The sequence below is a fragment of the Cylas formicarius genome, unplaced genomic scaffold (assembly GCF_029955315.1).
Source record: "Cylas formicarius isolate icCylForm1 unplaced genomic scaffold, icCylForm1.1 PGA_scaffold_1__22_contigs__length_36826433, whole genome shotgun sequence".
Lineage (NCBI taxonomy): Eukaryota > Metazoa > Arthropoda > Insecta > Coleoptera > Brentidae > Cylas > Cylas formicarius.
In genome coordinates, this window is record NW_026844264.1 from 27893981 (window position 1) to 27912950 (window position 18970).

Below are 18970 nucleotides of genomic sequence, written 5' to 3' on the forward strand. Positions count from 1 at the left end.
CACATATAAATGAAGAATAATTAGCATTTCGACTTTGACATTAAAGCATTTATAACATGAATAGAGAAACTCTCTCCAAGCAGATTTCATGTTTACTTAACATTGCTTATGTGCCTAAATTGGAAGATTACTTGATACATCCACAAATAAATATAATTACTAAACACAAGCTGTGGGCCTTGAATGCAATCAATGCAAGTATTAGAGAACCCAAACTTTCCCAATGGGATTATTTAGGCAAAAACGATGTGGAAGTATTTTTGAAATTAAGTGAATACAAAGCAATTCAAAAATTTATTGGTAAGATAGAACATACTTAAAAATTTTAATGTGACTTATAAAATTTTTAGGCTGCACACTAAAGCAAAATGTCAAAGGTAATGCTAAAACTGTTTTCGTAGAGCTGATGGTCAGTGTTCACAAATTTTGTAATGATCACAACTTTGATGTTGAAAAATCCGGAGCCACCCTATCTCAGTTTTATTTGAGCCACTTGTATTTTACCAGTTCATTCAATATGCCACCGGAGACAGTTTACATATTTTTTAAGGAGCACACAATGTGTCACACTTTGCCAGTAACTATTTATTATAAGTGTACAGGGTGTCTCATTTCTGAGCCACCTCAGTTGTTATAAATGAAAAGTATCAGACAAACAGAATAGCTTTGTTTTTGTTTGGATACATGGTTCTTTGGGAAACTTAATAGTTCAGGTGTGCCAAAAAAAACCCCACCAATTTCAAAAATTTGAAACCCAAATTAAATGGTTTCAGCTTTGCGATTACCTTAAAAAAGTGGGTAATTTTTATCACAACAGTCAATTTCTATATGAAATTATTCAGAAAAATAAGGTATTGCCATTAAAATAAAAGGTTGACAATAGCTGTTCCAAAGCATATGAAAAAGAAAATTAATAATGGAGATCCATCAAAAATGGGACACCGAATACATTGCCAAGTAATGATTTTTTTATTTTCAGTTCCCTCCAAATAGTAACATTTTCAGTTTAAAAGATGCAAAGGATCTGATGGAATTTTTCTACCAAAGTTATATTCGAAATTTACCTTTAATCAGATATTTGTGTCTACCAAATTTCACTTTATGTTTCAACTTTTGTACATTGAAGGCAAGTACCACAGAAGAAAAGTCATGAAAGTGAAATAAAAATATTTATTTTGTATTGGATATCTATTATATCTAGTCTTGCCCTGGTTTTTCCTTCAGTTGTTTAATTCTTTCTTCTAAATTGGAAACAAGTGAGATTTGATGCTGATTCAAGTTGCTGACGAGTTGTGAACCAGCTTGTTGCAATGTCTGCACCAAACCACTTTGTGCAGCTTGAATATTTGGTATGGAGCTGTAGTAAGTTAATTCATCTCTATTAATTAAGCGGTTTTCATATATCCCAGCTAAAATTATTTTATTAAGAATTTGCATGACATTTATTTTAATATTTACCTAACAAAATTAGTTGTGGAAATTTTTTCAAAATTTTTAACAATTTTTTAATATTAGGTTCTGGGCTCAGTATAATCATATTATGAGAGACATAAAAGTCCAAAACTTTTTCATATGCAGTACCACTCAAAGCTAAATCTAAAGTTTTTTTGCCATACTGTTTGGCATGCATTTGTTCCTTTTTAAATGCAATATTAGCTTTGAATTTCTGATTGCTTGTCATCGGATTGTAATGACAAAATGCTATTAGCTTAGACTCTGCAAACAAACCATACAATTCCTTTGCAATTATATTTTGAAATGGATTTGGTTCGTCCTTCTTAATTGCAAGTTTTTGAACATTTCCGCATAATTCTTGCGAAGTTTTATTTTTCTTCTGACTTAAGAACCAAGGTTTCGCCAGAGCTAAATATTTGGCCTTTTCAAAATGTGGTGGTTTGGGTTTCTGAATATTTATTTTTGATTTAAACCTTTTGATTTGTCTAAAAGGAGCAATTGTTTCACATATTGCTAAAAATAAAATTATAATTTTTAAATTCAACTTTGTTTAAGCGGAAAAGTACCTTTACAAAACATTAACGCCATAGCTAAAAAACTACCAAATTATTATAGGTTATATGGTTATAAGCTATTATTTGTTTTACTAGCCATGGACCACCGTAAGGTATCTTTCAGACCATTGTTTTAAATTAAGCGCATACTATTATTTTATACATCCCACCGGAGAGACGGGACGGATCGGAACAAAATTGAAATAATTTTATGTGCAAAATTCGATTACTGTAAGCAATTTGTTTTCTGTTCCCATCTCAAAACCCCTGTAAATCTAACGAAATTAAAAGCGAGATAATTACAATGTATCTAACGGAATAATATAAAATGTTTACTTTGGGAACGCTATGAAAAATTGTATCCCTTTAATTGTGCACATCTTACAGCAATTATTTTATCAATGGTTTCACCTTACTGTTTTGTGTGTGTGTGTCTGTGCTCTGTGTTGACGGTTGAAAATGATTCTATGATTAATCAGAAATGAGATGACCGTCAGACGTAGCATTTTGCCATAATATTGAGCAAAAATCTATTTTAGTAGTGAAATATACTGATAAGTTGAATCCGTAGTTTGTCGGTAGATATATTTGGAATTCATCAAGAAGTAGCAGTGATTGGTATTGTACCCAGCAACTGTGCGAGATTTGATAGTGACGTTTTCCGGTGCTACGTGTGAATATTCTCTAAAACTTTTGTTTGAATTTAGGATTTAAATGATACGAAGAACTTAAAAAATATCCTCCCACAATTAAGATGCAAAACCTTAATGCAGCTTTTATTCTCTTATTAAATTTTGTGTCTGTTTATTCATTTTATTTGCCTGGATTAGCACCCGTCAATTTTTGTAGGAAAGAGGATGAAATAGAGGGATGTAAAGTTAGTCATCTAAATAATTTTTACTTATCTACAAATTTATTATAATTGGTTCTATTTATAGGCTGAGGTGAAATTGTATGTAAATCGCCTCAACACTGAAGCATCTGCTATCCCTTATGAATATAGTTATTTTGATTTTTGTTTACCTCCAGATGATTCACCTTCCCCAGTTGAAAATTTAGGGCAAGTTGTATTTGGGGAAAGAATACGCCCTTCTCCCTATTTGATTGAATTTATGAAAAATGTCTCTTGTGTTGAAGTATGCAAAAAGAAGTACAAGGGAAATAATAAAGAGGACATTGAAAAATTGAAAACATTGAGGAAAGGTAAACTGTTGTCTTGCACATTGCACATTGCATCATAATTTGTGATTTTTAAAATTTTTTAGGTATAGGTTTAAATTATAAGCATCATTGGATTGTTGATAACATGCCAGTGACAAGTTGCTATCTAAATAGAGAAGGCAAAATCGTTTGCATCCCAGGTTTTCAAATGGGTTGTTATTCCAAGAATGGACGCACAACCTGTACCCCAGAAATTGAAGGACCAGATTCATATTTTATTTATAATCATGTGGATTTGATTATAACTTATCATTCAGGGGCAGAAGAAGAATGGGGTAGCAGATTTGGTAGCAATGGTGGCAGAATTATTTCTATTAAAGTCATTCCTAGGACAATTGATCATAAGGAGTAAGTTATCTTCACAAATTTTCAACCTGGTATAATACTTTGTTAATGTCAATACTAGTTCTAGTGATAAATGCTCAAGGAACTCAAATCCATTGAGGTTACCAAATGATGCTTTAGGAAAAGATCAAGAATTAGAAATAACTTACACATATTCAGTGATGTTCGTCCAAAATAATTCGGTCAAGTGGTCATCAAGGTGGGATTATATTTTAGAGTCTCAGCCTTATACTAATATTCAGTGGTTCAGTATATTGAATTCTTTGGTTATTGTATTATTTTTGTCTGGAATGGTGGCAATGATTCTCTTGAGAACCCTGTATAAAGATATTGCCAGATATAATCAGATTGATAATGGAGAGGATGCACAGGTAAGCTTATTTTTATTATTAGTAATATTTTTATCTCTATTTGCTTTTCATGTGATGATCCCTTTTGTAAGTTTCAAGAAAGGAGAATGCTTAAGATTAAAAAACATGTTTTTTGCAGGAGGAGTTTGGCTGGAAACTTGTTCATGGTGATGTATTTCGACCACCCCGAAAAGGAATGTTGCTCTCGGTCCTGCTTGGATCTGGTGTCCAAGTTTTCTGCATGACTCTTGTCACACTTGCATTCGCCTGTTTGGGATTCTTAAGTCCTGCTAATCGAGGAGCTTTGATGACTTGCTCCATGGTGTTGTATGTTCTCTTAGGCTCACCTGCCGGCTATGTTTCTGCTAGAATATATAAAAGCTTTGGTGGAGAAAAGTGGAAATCCAATGTGCTGCTAACCTCAATGTTGGCGACCGGAATAGTGTTTGGTTTATTCTTTATAATGAATCTAGTATTTTGGGCTAAAGGGAGTTCTGCGGCAATACCATTTAGTACTCTAATTGGTCTTTTAGCTCTCTGGTGGTTGGTTTCGGTACCTTTAACTTTTATAGGTGCCTTTTTTGGTTTCCGAAAACGCGCCTTAGAACATCCTGTCAGAACAAACCAAATCCCTCGGTTGATTCCAGAACAGTCTATATATACTGAACCCATTCCTGGGATAATAATGGGGGGAGTTTTACCCTTCGGTTGCATTTTCATTCAACTATTTTTCATTTTGAACTCAATATGGTCGTCGGCCATGTATTATATGTTCGGCTTTTTATTTTTGGTGTTCATCATACTGGTGATTACTTGTGCCGAAACTACCATACTACTTTGTTATTTTCACTTATGCGCTGAAGATTACCATTGGTGGTGGCGTTCATATTTGACTTCGGGTTTCACAGCAGTGTACTTGTTCCTCTATTGCTATCACTATTTCTATACCAAACTTCAAATAGAAGATTTTGCTTCAGGTTTGTTGTATTTCGGCTACACTCTAATCATGGTTTTCTTATTTAATTTGCTCACCGGTACCATAGGGTTTTTCGCGTGTTTCTGGTTTATAAGAAAAATTTATAGTGTAGTGAAGGTAGATTGAAGAAGTTATTTGCCTTTTGGCATTTGCTGTATTGTTAATTTATTCTTCAGTTATCTGAATTTAAAGAAGTATGTATGGGAGGAAATGTTTAAACATTAAAAAAAATTAATAAAAGTATGAAAGTGATTTGAAACTTGGGTAAACAAACTGAAACATATGTTTTTCATTTTGTTCAAAAAATATTTGTTTATTTTTAATATTTAATTCATAAAAATTACAGGTTCTAAAAACTGCGACTTCTAACCACATTTGTTATGCACTTGGCAAGTGTTGATTTACAGAGGCTAACAAATGCGTGTACAGTCTATTCTATGCTATTCTATATTTATTCTATAAAGTCGTCACTTCAACGATCGATTAAACAAAATTTGGCGGTATAAAATGTAAAGAGTTAATTCGAAGGCGGATTTGAGTATGAATTTCATGTTCATTTTGTGAATTGTCTTCACACTTCCCTTTATGAGTGTTAAAATTATTATTATGTAACTTTTTTGCACAATGAAGATTTGAGTTTGAAGATTGAATCGAATTGATTCTCTAAGTTTTGTGATGCAAATGTAAAATATTAGATTGTAACTTTTCTGTAATATAAAATTAGTTTTTATCAAATTCATTTCTAGTTTTATTTAAAAAGTAATGCCAATAATGACTCGAGTTCTACACTAGCATTTTCAATTGCGCAAAAAAGAAAAACAGAAAGGTAAAACCATTTTCTGTGAGTTTTTTTTGCGACATTCGTACTTTCTTGGACGCCTGTGTAATTGTATTTGTACTGCCACAATACTATACCCTAACTTCGCAATAAGGGATAACTAAAAAACTAATTGCAAATCCAATTCGTTCCTACGTTGAACGCTTCTATTTATTTACTGTCTTATGACGCCAACAAGGAGGTTTAGCGTTTTGATTTTTTTATTTGCTGTTTTATAGGCTCCATAAACTGTGACATCCTTTAAGGAAATGATCTTTCGAGCTTCCACATAAATTTGAAACCCTATCTTGCACTTTTATTTATTTTTTAGACAAGGTCGTCCACACACTTAAAACGTTTTGTATTAGTCATATATGGTCAATAGATACAGCAAAAAAAAAGTTAATTTAAAAAAAATATATAGCGTATTTGTAACAAGTATTCGATCCCTTTAGGCTTAAGTTTGTGAAAACAACAAAGCCATTTGAAGGTCAAGCCTTCGCAACTAGTACGATAAGAATTACTTATTCGTGTTGTCATTTGAAAAGAAATTGATCATTATCATTCTTAAACGACGTACATGTATTTAGGTGCGATGTATCCCAATTTTGTACCACTTATTAGATGGTGAGGATATATCTATATTTTGAATTGATTGCTATTTTTTTTATTCAGAACTTATATTTGTTTTTACCGCAGTGACATAACCTCTCTCTGTTCTGTTAATGGTACTTAGTGGTATCCTAAAATTATTTTTAAACAATGACGAATCGATATTTTGTCCTCGTTCACCATTGTCAACTTCAGTATGATCTTATTATAGTACCTTCGCATAAGTAATCATAATTGTTGTGCTTGGACTAAATAGACTTGGGCTATACTCGTTCAAGCCTCTTATCTATGGATATAGTCCAGTAGAAAACTGGCATTGTTGTCAATTTTCGTTTCCTTTCAAATAATAGGGGAAATTTTATTCTGAAAATGTAGTTCTAGCAATTATCGACGACTTTGCGAAATAGTAAGATGGAAGAGTACCTTAAGAAAAATAAACAAAATTTTAGTAGCAAATAGGGGTGAAATAGCGTGCAGGGTCATGAGAACGGCGAAACGGTTGGGAGTCAAAACTGTAGCAGTCTATAGCGATGCTGATGCAAAAGCTTTGCACGTTTATATGGTAATGAAAATGGTGTAGCCATAATGTATTATATCAGGAATGTCCTATTACACGTTTCAGGCTGATGAAGCTTTTCACATTGGTCAGGCAGCAGCCACCAAAAGTTATTTGCGAGGAGATGAAATTTTAAAAGTCGCCCGGTTGGCGAATTGCCAGGCAATTCATCCAGGATATGGGTTTTTGTCTGAAAATGTTGAATTTGCGGAGGCTTGTCAAAAGCAGGGAGTTATATTTATCGGTCCTCCTGCCTCAGCTATTCGTGATATGGGAATCAAAAGGTAGTAAACACATGTTTATTATCGGTGTTTTCCCATAATTCGCAACTCTTAGTATATTTTAATTTCAAGATATAGAAAAAAGTTTAAAAAATGAATAGCGCACGTAAGCAATGGCCTTCTCTTTCTTTTCCGGTTGGCACATGCGCTCATTCTATATTTTTTGCTCAGTTGTATTAAAAATTTGTTTGACCGCACTGAACAGACAATTTTTTTTTAACAACTTAAATACTTGGGATTCTGGACTCAAGTGACACCATTGTACGCGTAGTATGCAACTTCATATGTTTCAGTATTTTTTCTCACGTGCGAAGAAATGTTAACTTTTCTCAATCGTGAGGAAAAACTCCGCTTTACTTACACTATTGAGTTAATTTTAATCATTAATTAAGGTTTAGTTATTAAAACAAATGGCGAAAACCATATTATTATCTTGTGCAACTTTCGAAATGCCAACAACAATTTGAGTTTTTCTTGATTGTTTCATATATACGTATACATAGAATATACATTACCCTATAATTTCTAAAACGGAGCGAGATTTCTATAAACTGCAGGCTCCAAATTAATGCTTTTCATTTTTTTTTAAATTTAATATAACGAATGAAATTTTGTGTCGTTTGAAGCCTACTTTTAGCACGTCGAAGTGTATAATGTCTCAAGCCGGAGTGCCAGTAATCGAAGGATACCACGGGAATGACCAAAGCAACGAAAATCTCGAACGAGAAGCTCTAAGGATCGGATTTCCCGTTATGATCAAAGCTGTTCGAGGCGGTGGAGGAAAAGGTATGTGTTCAATATAAAATGCGAACAAAAAAATTGTTTTTCATTTTCTTTTGAGTGTATTAAAACTAGAAAGCTCTTTCGTTTGCTTGAAGGTGGTAGACACTGATTCAGTAGAAATACTAAAAGGATGTCAAACTTCCATTGTCTTTATTTCTAACTTACACAACGTTTCGGAAAATTGTATCACTACGCGTTATCAAGTGTAAACTAAACTTAATTCTAAGGCTACACGGTTTATATACTAGGCGACGGCACACATCCATGACGGAGTCGGGTGTAGTCAAGCGTGATGTTGTTCAAGTAGAACACATGGTTCCGGTGTTGTTTCCCGCTTACAGTTTGTTATTATTTTGTTTATAGATTTTTCGGAGTAACCGTTCTGAAGCAAATCCTTTTTAATATTGTTCAATTCGGCATCGAGAGATACTTGGTCGCTACATATTGTGATTGCTCTTTTACACAGTGTTTTAATTATTCCTAGTTTGGTTGCTTCAGAATGGTTAGACTCAAAACTTAGATACGGTCCTGTGTGGGTAGGTTTTCTATATACAGATGTGTTAATAGAACCATTATTTCTACTTACTAGGACGTCTAGAAACGGTAGACAGCCGTTCTTTTCTTTCTTAATAGTAAATTTAATTGATGTTCGCAAAGAATTAAGATAATTGAGAAAAGAGTCTAGCTGTCTATCGGTTGGTAGGGTTGTATCATTTCTTAGTCCAGCCTCGACAATACTTAACTATTCCTCCAAGGGCACGTTGGTATATAGACTTTCAACGTCAAAGCTAATAAACTTGTCTGAAGGATCTAGTTTCACGTTTTTTAGAATATCTACTTACCAACTGCCCGGAGTTTTTTTACAAACGAAGAAGTTTTACCTACAAGTGGCTGGACGATTTAAAGGAGAAATGTACTTAAGCTGCTGGTTGACGAACCTATACGTGAATGGAATATCAGAAAAGATTAAGCGAATAGCTAAACAATATCAAGTTAAAACTGTATTTAAATCTGGATCAACATTAAGAAGTGTACTCACAAAAACAAAGCCAGAAACGTCGACTCAAGAGAGAGAGTGTATCTACCAGATACCCTGTGAATGCGGAGAGTCATGTATTGGCGAAACCAAACGACCTTTAAAAATAAGAGTTGAAGAACATAAGAAACATACAATGAAGGGTGAAACGCAAAAATCAGATATCGCAGAACATGTGTGGACCAAACAACACAACATCCAATGGTCCAGAGCGCGGGTTGTTCACAGAGAGCAGCATTGGAGAAAGCGAAAATTTAAAGAAGCAGTTTTGATTAGAAATAATGAGAACATCTTCAGAAATCCAGGCGTGGATATACCAACAATTTGGCAACTTCTAATAAGGCGCACCAATGCTGGCGTTCTAGTTGAATGCTTGACTACACCCGCCTCCTTCAGGGATGAGCGCCGTCGCCTAGTGTATAAACCGTGTAACCTTAGAATTAAGTTTAGTATACACTTGATAATGGGTAGTGATACAACTGTCCGAAACGTTATGTAAGTTAAAAATAAAGACAATGGAAGTTCGACATCCTTTTAGTATTTCTAGAAAGCTCTTTTCCATTGTATTTTTTAACTGTACAATATTTCATTTCAAGGCGCCATCATTAACTTTTTTTTCTTACCCTCTGAATTTTTTAATAGAAATTCAGCGATGTTTATTTATGTCTTTTTGCAGAGAATTTTTGTATTAATACGTTTTAATTAATGTGTTATAGTGAGGGGAAGAGGTCGTTAAAAAAAAGAACACAACTGAGCGAAACATAAAATATGTTATTCTGTAAACTTTGTTGTAACATACAATAAAGCATAAGTATCCAATACGAAATAAAAAAACGAAATTTTTTAAATACAACTTACTAGGAATAGGTACTACTGAAAATAAAGGTAATTTATTATTATTTTAATTAATTCTATGAATATTTGTGATTTGTAATACCTGTTAATGTAATTTAAATAGTTTTTTCCAATATATATTTTTCAACTTGGGTTGCAATTTAGTTCTGGATAGGATTAAGGATTAAAGGATTAAATAGCCACTAAATTTCATTGAAATTAGGGCAGAATTAAACTAATAATAATGAGATTTATAGATTTTTTGTTTATCATAAGAAAAAGATTAATTAAAAAAAATTAATGGCCCATGTCATCTTTGAAAATTATTCTTATTGGTTTCTAAATAAACAATAATAACGTGTGCTGATACTGATATTTATATAACTGAACGGTTTTTAAATCTGTTATTGTATAAAGTGTTAATAATAAAAATATAATCTAGGAATTAAAAAAAAACTTCGTTAGTACTCTAGCAGAGTGCTAAAATAATATGTTATAAAATTGAGTTAAATGTTTTCCTCCCAAAACTAGAGCATGCTAAAAATCATGAATTAATAGTATGTTATGCAACAAGTTTTATAAAGGACACATTAGTCTCGAGTCTTTAATAATCGAGTGTCTGAAGAGGTTTACAAAGGGTGTTACATGCTATAATTTTCCTGCCAGCATTAAGCTTTTGGTATTTTTGCAGAACAGTATTGAAACAAACGTCAAAACATCATCTTAAATCTACTGAACTTATCCCCAAAGCATATATTAATAGTATGTTATGCAACAAGTATTATAAATGACACTTTAGTCTCGAGTGTTTAAATAAACGAGTGTCTGAAGAGTTACATTTACACCATCATAAATCTACTGCAATTATCCCCAAAGCGTGTATTAATAGTATGTTACGCAACAAGTTTTATAAACGACACTTTAGTCTGTGTTTAATATACGAGTTTCTGCAGAGTTTTATAAGGATGTTACAGGCTTTAATTTTCCTGACAATATTAGTTTTTGGTATTTTTGCGAAACAGCATGCAAACGAACGTAAGAACATCATAATAAATCTTCTGCAATTATTCCCAAAGCCGTGTTTAACAAAGCTGACGTCTGAAATTGATACTTCACGTATGCGTGATCAGCATAATTGGGTATAGATTAGGAAGCAGCAATATTAAATTAGATTAAAAAAATATTTTGTTCCTGTCAATGAATTTAAATTTTAAAAACATCTATTAAAAGCATCTTGAACGTTTGTTGAGCGAGGAGATGTAAATGTATTTGTCTAGAAATTTGAGATGTCTCATTACATATCTTGTGTCATTGCAAACAAAATTGAGGTCGTAGAGTCGCTTCAACTTACAAGTGTTCCTATAGGTATGAGAATAGCCGGTCGCCAAGAGGAGTTTCTAGACGCTCTGGAATCAGCGAGAACAGAGTCCCAAAAAGCTTTTGGTGATTCTGTCGTGCTCCTCGAAAAATTCATTGCCGAACCTAGACACGTAGAGGTTCAGGTATTTGCCGATAGTTACGGCGACGTCGTACACTTGTACGAGAGAGATTGTTCTGTCCAGAGGAGACATCAGAAAATAATCGAGGAAGCGCCTGCGGTAACTAAAACGAAAATTGATTTTTCTGGAAGCGTAAACTTCTTTTGCAGCCAGGCTTGTCTTGGAATTTAAGGAAAGAGTTGGGAGATGCCGCCGTGCGGGCGGCCAAGGCTGTCGGTTACGTCGGTGCGGGTACCGTGGAGTTCATTCTGGATCGAAATTCCCACAGTTTTCATTTTATGGAAATGAATACCAGACTGCAAGTGGAACATCCCATTACCGAAATGATTACCGGTAAACAATCCCTTCGGTGCTATTTAATTCTTAAACCGTTTTTGGTATTTGGTTTTAGGAGTCGATTTGGTCGAATGGCAAATAAAGATCGCTTCCGGCGAAAAGCTACTCTTAAAGCAGGAGGAGATTCCGTTGAAAGGTCATGCTTTCGAGGCTCGTATTTACGCGGAAGATCCTCGCGGTGGATTTTTACCGGGCGCCGGTCCTTTATTATATTTGAGTACTCCCAAACCGCAAGATGATGTCAGAATTGAGACTGGTACGTTTTAATAGCTATCGCATGAACTATTAGATACAGTGTGAGTAAGATATTTGAGGACATATTGATATTAAAATTAATTTGTTCATATTTATTGCAAACTTTATTATAATTCCATGAAATTTTTACATACCGTTAATTGACTCTTAGACTATATAATTATTCAAGAAAATCCCCATTAGCGGCAATAACTGACAAAATCCGAGAAAGGAAACGACTGTTTTATAGTATCCTTCAGTGATGAAATAGTGTTATGGGGATGTTTATTGGTCTCTCGGTCAACTGCGCCCCATACGAATTATCAAGGGGATTAAGATCCGGGGAGCTAGGTGGCAGTTGGAGTGATGTGGTCATAAAAATTTTCGGCCTTCTAATTTTGTGTCCCCATGGCTTTGTGTACACGAGCAGGGTCTTGCTAGAAATACCTATGGTCTGCCCTCACGGACACTATCGATTCAGGGTTTCACAACTGTTTCCAAAACCTCGATGTAGGCGGCAGCATTCACCCGAATCTCCTGTTGCAAGAAGTGAGGTAGCATAACATGCCCTTCGTTGCTCACAATTGCTAAAACCATGACAATTTAGGGAAACTTCGTATTCATAACACGGGGAACCTCTGTGGGAATTGAGCATAACCATCTGCCATTTCTCCGATTGACCTTTTGGCCTTGCTCAAAATTCGTCAGAAAAAAACCATAACATGTCAGGAACTACAGAGTGCATCAGCTTGTTCAAGAGACGTTTTTCTCAAATAAGTCTCTGATTCTGAGTTTGTGCCCACATAAGCTGTCCTCTGCGCATAACGTACCACTTGCAGCGGAAGTCTTCGTGGACAACTCGGCGGTTAGACCCTCAGAGACATTAAGGTTTCTCGCATTGGCACTCATGGACTTTGAAGGGATTTCGTCAACGATCTGTTGCACTTGTCGGGCAAATTGTGTATTTCTGATAGTGTCCGAACGTTTGTAATGTATTTTGCGTTTTGCATCGTTTTTTCTACATCGCCAGATGATGCTTCCAATTCGCGACGAACCTTACGTACGAATGATCGAACGCAGTTGAGAAAATTGGAGATTTCTAAATCGGTGTGTTTCGCGCATATAGCGACGATAATTTCTAGCGTTATGGTCCTCTATCGATGATCTAAGAAAAAAAAATTGCTCTCCACAAATTACAGCCACGTATATGGATGGCCTTAAATACCGTACGCACCCTGTAATAAAGTAGGGTAAAAATTGCACCCAGGCGGCGTTGTTATTTTCACACAGAAGGGAATCATTTAAAATGAAGAAATAAAGAAAAGGTAAAAAACTAATAAAAACTAATCGGACCAAACTTCGTTTCTTGTTCAATTCTTCTTCAACTAATAATTAGTCCATAATTATTAATATATAGGTGTAATAATAATTATTTTCTATATTTGCCAAATTCGTACTTAAATATTTAAATTCGTAAAATCCCCCAGTGCTTTCGCAAATTTAAAATATTCTGAATTTGTGACTAGTATGCGAATTGGTAAAATCTATCACTTATTCGGTTTATATCAGGACTAGAAATAGTTATTTCGGTATGCGTACTTTTTATTTGTCTACAAGGTGGTCATAATTGGATAGTTTTAGCAGAGAAACGGCATTTCTAAAGTAGGACTTGATTTTTGAGAAATATTTAATGTACAAAACCCGTATGGCGATATCTTCACGGAGATATGGCGCATTTTTCGGCCATTTCAAATTTCCGCCAATTTTTTTATTAATGAGAATTTCTGATTTGGATGAAAATATTGAATACATTAAAAAAATATATATTATAGCAATTTTTCATTCTTTACCATGTATGATGTTTTACATATTGTCAAACGAAAACGGAGAGGAAACTAGTGAACTTTATTTCTATTCTTTATTTCTACATTTTAAAATTAAACTCTTTTTACTGTTTGTAACTATTATGTTCTGTGTTTTAGAATGACTATAATTTTGTCAATACTTCTGAAAATTTATACAGGGTGTTGTTTAAGTGATCTAAAATACTAAAATAAAATTTTAGTAATATCAAATTTTAATTTGTTCTTCTATTTCGTATTTTTTAAGTTATTTTAAATTGGTCTTAGCTTTTGTAAACTTCTAAGCTAAAGTTTCTCTACAACTGTGATTTACAAATAAAATAAGAAATTTGTATTCATTTTTGGAGAAAATGGAGATTTATAAAATATCTTTATTTTGACTAAGAAAAGGGCACTGATAATGTTTTAATGTCAATGGGCAACTTTCAGAATATCCAAAAATTGAAAAACGCCCAGATTTCAGTTGGTAGTTTAGTTAGTTTTGGTTAGTTTTTAAAATATAATCGATTGATTTTCTTTTCATTTTAAATACCATCGAAAAATGTGGCCCTTGAAATTTTGAACATTTACCGGTTTTTTAATTTTAAAACCTTCACAAGATTCGTATGCAAATTATAAGTAAATAGTAATAACAAAAACTTATTTTAGTTAATTTTTCACTTTTCTATGGGGACACTGGATTTGAGTACATGTTAATTATAAAGTCCTGCACTCTAGAATGGCCAATTAATTTTTTTTCATTTAGAAGGATGTGAAAAATATATGCAATTGATATGAAATATAGTATTAGAATCGAATATTTATAAAAAGGACGTTATCTTTTATCTCCATTTGGTTATTTCTACTTTTAGGTGTCAGACAAGGAGACGAGGTGTCTGTGCATTATGACCCGATGATAGCAAAGTTAGTTGTTTGGGGAAACGACCGGCTTGAAGCTTTGCTTAAATTGAGGTCGAAGTTGGGTGAATATAATGTAAGTTTTAAAAAAATCAGTAACTTTTTATAAATTTCTTGTTTTGAGTTTTTCTCCCTCTCTCTCTCCTTCGTGCTGGCACCATCACCGAACATTAACAAAGATAAGAACGGACACTCGGTTTTCCATTGCTGCGGACGGCATTTAAATCACGATCTCTGACGTTTTACCTGTTTTTTTTTACGACTGCTGTAAAAAGACCCTGCGTTCCGCTCTTAGTATAGAAAGATTCATTTAGGCGTACTTGTTGCCGACGTAGTCGTTAGTTAAAGCAAGGTCGCCTACCCTCTCGCATATTTATCTTATGGAATTTTTATTTACAGTTAAATGAATAAAGACTTAAAATAACGCTCATTGCGGATCCAATATTTGCCATTTAGTAACTACGGAGCAAATACTAACCAAAAAGTAGTTTTTCCTGGGTCAAAGATATATCCTATGTCACATTTAAGTATGTTGGCACGTTTGGTCGCCTTTGCTTAGTTCTTGCTCCTTGCATTCCAATGGAAAAAAATAATTTAAGCTCCTAGATACCAAAATAGAGAAAAAAGGCGTGGCCCGAATGGCCTATATCCTCTTCATGGTACAATCCATAAATACGCATGGCTGTTATTTAGATTGCAGGCCTCGAAACAAACGTTAATTTCCTGCTGGATCTTTCGAAGCATGGCGAGTTCGAAGCTGGGAGCGTCCATACCAATTTTATACAGGACCATAATGAGTCGCTGTTCGCTGACGAGACTCCGACGAAAATACAACTCATACAGGGCGGTCTCGCGACAATTTTACTCGACAAAAACCGAGAAAAAGAAATGGCCGCCCGAAGGAACGACTCTTTTAATCCGTTCGTATTGGAGTCTAATTTCCGAGTGAATTATGTACACGTCCGGGATGTCAAGCTAAAATTTAAGGGAACTGGTAAAGTCATGGCGAAAAGTTAAAGTCAAAGACATTATATCCAAGACACCCGACAAGCTCATAATGAACATGTTTGGCGCATTTTGCTACGATGCGTATAAACTTGAAGCACGTTGGCGATTTAACGATTTTTGCGATTTTAGTGTTTCTTTTTACAGTTATTTAATATGGGTTTTCAATGTTTAGTGTATGGATTAGCATCGCAAAGTTTAAACTGAAAGCTGTTATCGCCTGAACAAAATCATGGAAAATACGTTTTATTGCCACATTCGTGGAAACCAAACAATTCGTAAATATTTGTTATATTGCTGTAAGATATAATGTCTTTGGTTGATGCACACTTGTCACTATAGGATAGAATAGGGCAGCAGAATACTCGAATTTTTATACCTGAATCGGGCTTTACACAACATTTTTCATTCAAAAGTTTCCCACATTTTGAGTTGAGTATTTACTTCACAGTTTTATCTAAACTGCTGATATAGTCCTTGCACCACGGAATGACGTGTGGGTCTTGACCGCGATAGAATAAAAAATGTGTTTCCAACGTTCTTTTAAGTTATTTTGAACGAAGGAACCATGGGAATGCCATTTCCTCTGATAGTTCTTGCGTAAATGTAAATTTTAGAAAGGATAATTATAATTTATTGTTATGAAAGGATGTTTTGCGTAATCTTGAAGAATGCTATCTATCCATTTTTGATAGTTGTTTTTTGCTAGTTTGATCATCATATTTATTTTTAAATCCGGCCTATTCTAAAAAACACAAATAATTTGAAGATTTTCATTAAATTAAATATCGAAAAAGTTACCAAAAAGGTAATAAACACACAGACGTTTCTCCACATTTTCCATCCCTTAGATGACCGTCATTGTCCCCTTGGTATATATAGAGTTCTCCAAAAGATATACTTTTTTAAAATAATTAAACAATGTTAGAATATTTATCAAAAAAAGTTATTTGGTATTTTTTCAGCTTGTGCAAAATGGTAGCTGGCTTTGTCCATCTCGACAACACTGTTTGATGGAATATTGGGAAGCAATTTTTCTACTGTCATGTTTTCGTGATAGTCAACCTTTGCTTTGACATTTTTTGCAGAAAGTAACAAAGTTTTATCTATCCAACCAGCTTCAGAACCCGCATGTAGTATGATAATTGGTTTGCCTCATTTTCTGCAGTCTATTCTTTCCTAACGGTACCGTAGCTATCAAACCAGCGTCTGATCTAAATATATGATGGGGACGTTTTTAGCACGAAATTCTTGGATATCTCTCAAATATCTTATCCTCGACTCCGAAATTCTTTTTGATTCCATCAAAACTTGTCTCTTATTGATGGTTTTGTAATAAAAACCAGTTCTTCGTACAAACGCACGCAAACTCCTTTGGCAATGGTCAAGTTTTAATTGTTAAAACAATATTCTTCTGATACGCATCATATATCAACCGTTTCACTATTCCGGCATGTCAAGTATAATTTTTGGGATCCGCGTTTTTGGACACCATTCACAACTGTCACGTGCTGTGGCGCCTCGAGCGTTAATTTTGTGGCTCCTCTTTCCCCAGACGTCGATTTGAAAAACAGAAACACATTTAAAATTATAATTACGTCATCGACCACAACCTCAACGGCTTCGTTTCTGGACATCGCAAGTGACTAACAATATTGAATAATGTTACTATTTAGTAAGAAATAAATTGTAATAAAATGTATATGGTACCGCAATAAAAATGGCACACCTCGCAGTCTCGAAAAACAATTGAATACCACTAAGTTGGTAATTACTAGAAATAGAAATAACTCCAAAGCTTCGAGGGCAAAGAAAATACCCCCACAAATCAACGAATAGCAAACCGGGAAAACCTCCATTATAAATCAATTATCTATATAAGATTTAGTAGGAATTTTTAATATTGGAGATCAACCTATCGAATGGGCAAATTCAACTTGAAATCGTGCTACTTCAAATAGGGACTGTTTTAGGAAGATTTATAAAAACCACACTAATATGAATTAATATTTTATCAAATTAATCAAAGAAAATTTCCCTACTGTCAAAATACAACAGTCCTCACGGCACAGTTCTTGTCGGCTAACATCTTAAATACTGCCGTGGTTTGTGGTACGCGCGCTGAAGAGAATGGCGCTAATGGTTTTAAACTCATTCCGAAGTCAAAACCATAAAAGGTAGCAAAAACGGTATATCGTTTGGAGAACTCTCAAATAATATTCCTTAGAACATATTTCTTCGTGCATAGATAAAATCAATCTAAACTTTTTTTGTGCGGCCATAATGCTTTTTGGTTTTTCCTCGTTTTTCCGCCAACGTAACAAATTACCCAAGTTCTTAAGTATTTTATGATATGCATGCAATGACAAGAAACATTCAATTTTCACTTACGTACATATTAAAGTTAACGTTTCAAACAGAAAAGTGCCATCTACGCACGTCAAGACCCAAATTTTGAAAATTCTACTGACAGAATTTCTAGCGCACTGCTTGGTCAGGTTTTCATACTTACATTTTTCAGACTATATCGTAAAAGTAAAAATTTTGGGAGACGAAGAATATTCCGTCTCATGCGATGACGGCAATTCGTGGATGGACGTTTCCGCCGAACTGGAGTTGGGCGATAATAAGTTTTTACTGCACTGTACGTTGGACGGTTTTAAGACCACCGTAAACGTATTCGGAAACGAGCAAATACTTGCACTATTTGGATCGGTATAGCACATAAATTCTGCGCATGGGTTGATCGTTTAACCAATGCTTTTAGGACGGCAAAACGGAGTTTTCTTATCCGTTGCCACTGTTCATGGTTGAGGAAGATTCCCAGTCATTTTCAGGTTTCGCAGACAGGGCAGTAGCGCCGATGCCAGGGATTTTGGATAAAGTCCTGGTTAAAGCTGGAGACGATGTGAAAGCGGGCGACCCTCTATTTGTTTTGATCGCCATGAAGATGGAGCACGTGGTCAAAGCCAATAGGGACGCGAAAATATCCGATATTCTGCACAATGTCGGGGATAGTGTTAATAAAGACGCGGCTATTATAAAATTTGACCAGAACTTGTGAAATAAACGGGTGTTATTTTACCTTCTGTTTTTTTTTTCTCTTGAAGTTTTCCCGGCGACGACATTGACATTTTAAAAAACGGAATTTTACGTCGATTTGCAATTCAAGACGTAGATAGTGTTTTCCAGATACACTAACGATATAATAAAGTTTAATTACTGGCGGCGGTTGTCCGTTCTTTAATGGAATTCAATGGTATTGTTTACCTGTTGTGCGTTTAATTTATCTTATTCGATCGTCGATAGATAATGCA

At 34.4% G+C, this 18970-nt stretch overlaps 4 protein-coding genes across 7 annotated transcripts; 3 read left to right on the top strand and 1 right to left on the bottom strand.

The window, feature by feature from the left end:
- Nucleotides 1-51: 51 nt before the first annotated feature.
- LOC132696135 (uncharacterized) lies at nt 52-1153 on the top strand. 2 transcript variants are annotated; one of them, XM_060660770.1, is made up of 3 exons: nt 52-300; nt 351-577; nt 980-1153. In XM_060660770.1, the coding sequence occupies exons 1-3, from the start codon at nt 57-59 to the stop codon at nt 1151-1153; spliced, it is 645 nt and encodes a 214-aa protein (XP_060516753.1). In that variant the 5' UTR covers nt 52-56. The 2 variants fall into 2 exon arrangements, with proteins under 2 accessions (XP_060516753.1, XP_060516754.1); XM_060660771.1 differs by having other exon boundaries at nt 57-300; nt 351-377; nt 980-1116.
- LOC132696134 (large ribosomal subunit protein uL10m) lies at nt 1063-2193 on the bottom strand. The gene is made up of 3 exons (XM_060660769.1): nt 2022-2193; nt 1459-1968; nt 1063-1409 (listed from the first exon to the last, which is right to left on the bottom strand). Exons 1-3 carry the CDS (start codon nt 2041-2043, stop codon nt 1198-1200), a joined length of 744 nt encoding a protein of 247 aa, XP_060516752.1. The 5' UTR covers nt 2044-2193; the 3' UTR covers nt 1063-1197.
- A 277-nt stretch (nt 2194-2470) lies between these two features.
- Nucleotides 2471-5640, top strand: LOC132696133 (transmembrane 9 superfamily member 2). Its single transcript, XM_060660768.1, has 5 exons — nt 2471-2886; nt 2948-3212; nt 3275-3578; nt 3637-3946; nt 4065-5640. Exons 1-5 carry the CDS (start codon nt 2764-2766, stop codon nt 5025-5027), a joined length of 1965 nt encoding a protein of 654 aa, XP_060516751.1. The 5' UTR covers nt 2471-2763; the 3' UTR covers nt 5028-5640.
- Nucleotides 5641-5781: 141 nt separating this feature from the next.
- On the top strand, nt 5782-18723 carry LOC132696132 (methylcrotonoyl-CoA carboxylase subunit alpha, mitochondrial). Of its 3 annotated transcripts, none has more exons than XM_060660764.1 (11): nt 5782-6345; nt 6706-6892; nt 6953-7170; nt 7805-7953; nt 11186-11418; nt 11469-11652; nt 11711-11911; nt 14603-14724; nt 15342-15642; nt 18175-18368; nt 18421-18723. In XM_060660764.1, exons 1-11 carry the CDS (start codon nt 6299-6301, stop codon nt 18715-18717), a joined length of 2133 nt encoding a protein of 710 aa, XP_060516747.1. In that variant the 5' UTR covers nt 5782-6298; the 3' UTR covers nt 18718-18723. The 3 variants fall into 3 exon arrangements, with proteins under 3 accessions (XP_060516747.1, XP_060516748.1, XP_060516750.1); XM_060660765.1 differs by having other exon boundaries at nt 6225-6345; nt 6780-6892; XM_060660767.1 differs by having other exon boundaries at nt 6269-6345; nt 6783-6892.
- The last annotated feature ends 247 nt before the right edge of the window (nt 18724-18970 follow it).

Bases quoted from the DNA above. Each gene is read 5' to 3' on its own strand.
- LOC132696135 (XM_060660770.1), top strand. From the start codon at position 57: ATGAATAGAGAAACTCTCTCCAAGCAGATTTCATGTTTACTTAACATT. The intron at 301-350 runs GTAAGATAGAAC...TAAAATTTTTAG, and splicing joins AGCAATTCAAAAATTTATTG to GCTGCACACTAAAGCAAAAT. The intron at 578-979 runs GTAACTATTTAT...TTTTATTTTCAG, and splicing joins CAATGTGTCACACTTTGCCA to TTCCCTCCAAATAGTAACAT.
- LOC132696134 (XM_060660769.1), bottom strand. From the start codon at position 2,043: ATGGCGTTAATGTTTTGTAAAG. The intron at 1,969-2,021 runs GTACTTTTCCGC...TTTTATTTTTAG, and splicing joins GGCGTTAATGTTTTGTAAAG to CAATATGTGAAACAATTGCT. The intron at 1,410-1,458 runs GTAAATATTAAA...AAATAATTTTAG, and splicing joins TCCACAACTAATTTTGTTAG to CTGGGATATATGAAAACCGC.
- LOC132696133 (XM_060660768.1), top strand. From the start codon at position 2,764: ATGCAAAACCTTAATGCAGCTTTTATTCTCTTATTAAATTTTGTGTCT. The intron at 3,579-3,636 runs GTAAGTTATCTT...TGTCAATACTAG, and splicing joins AGGACAATTGATCATAAGGA to TTCTAGTGATAAATGCTCAA. The intron at 3,947-4,064 runs GTAAGCTTATTT...TGTTTTTTGCAG, and splicing joins ATAATGGAGAGGATGCACAG to GAGGAGTTTGGCTGGAAACT.
- LOC132696132 (XM_060660764.1), top strand. From the start codon at position 6,299: ATGTATTTAGGTGCGATGTATCCCAATTTTGTACCACTTATTAGATG. The intron at 6,893-6,952 runs GTAATGAAAATG...TACACGTTTCAG, and splicing joins AAGCTTTGCACGTTTATATG to GCTGATGAAGCTTTTCACAT. The intron at 11,653-11,710 runs GTAAACAATCCC...ATTTGGTTTTAG, and splicing joins CATTACCGAAATGATTACCG to GAGTCGATTTGGTCGAATGG.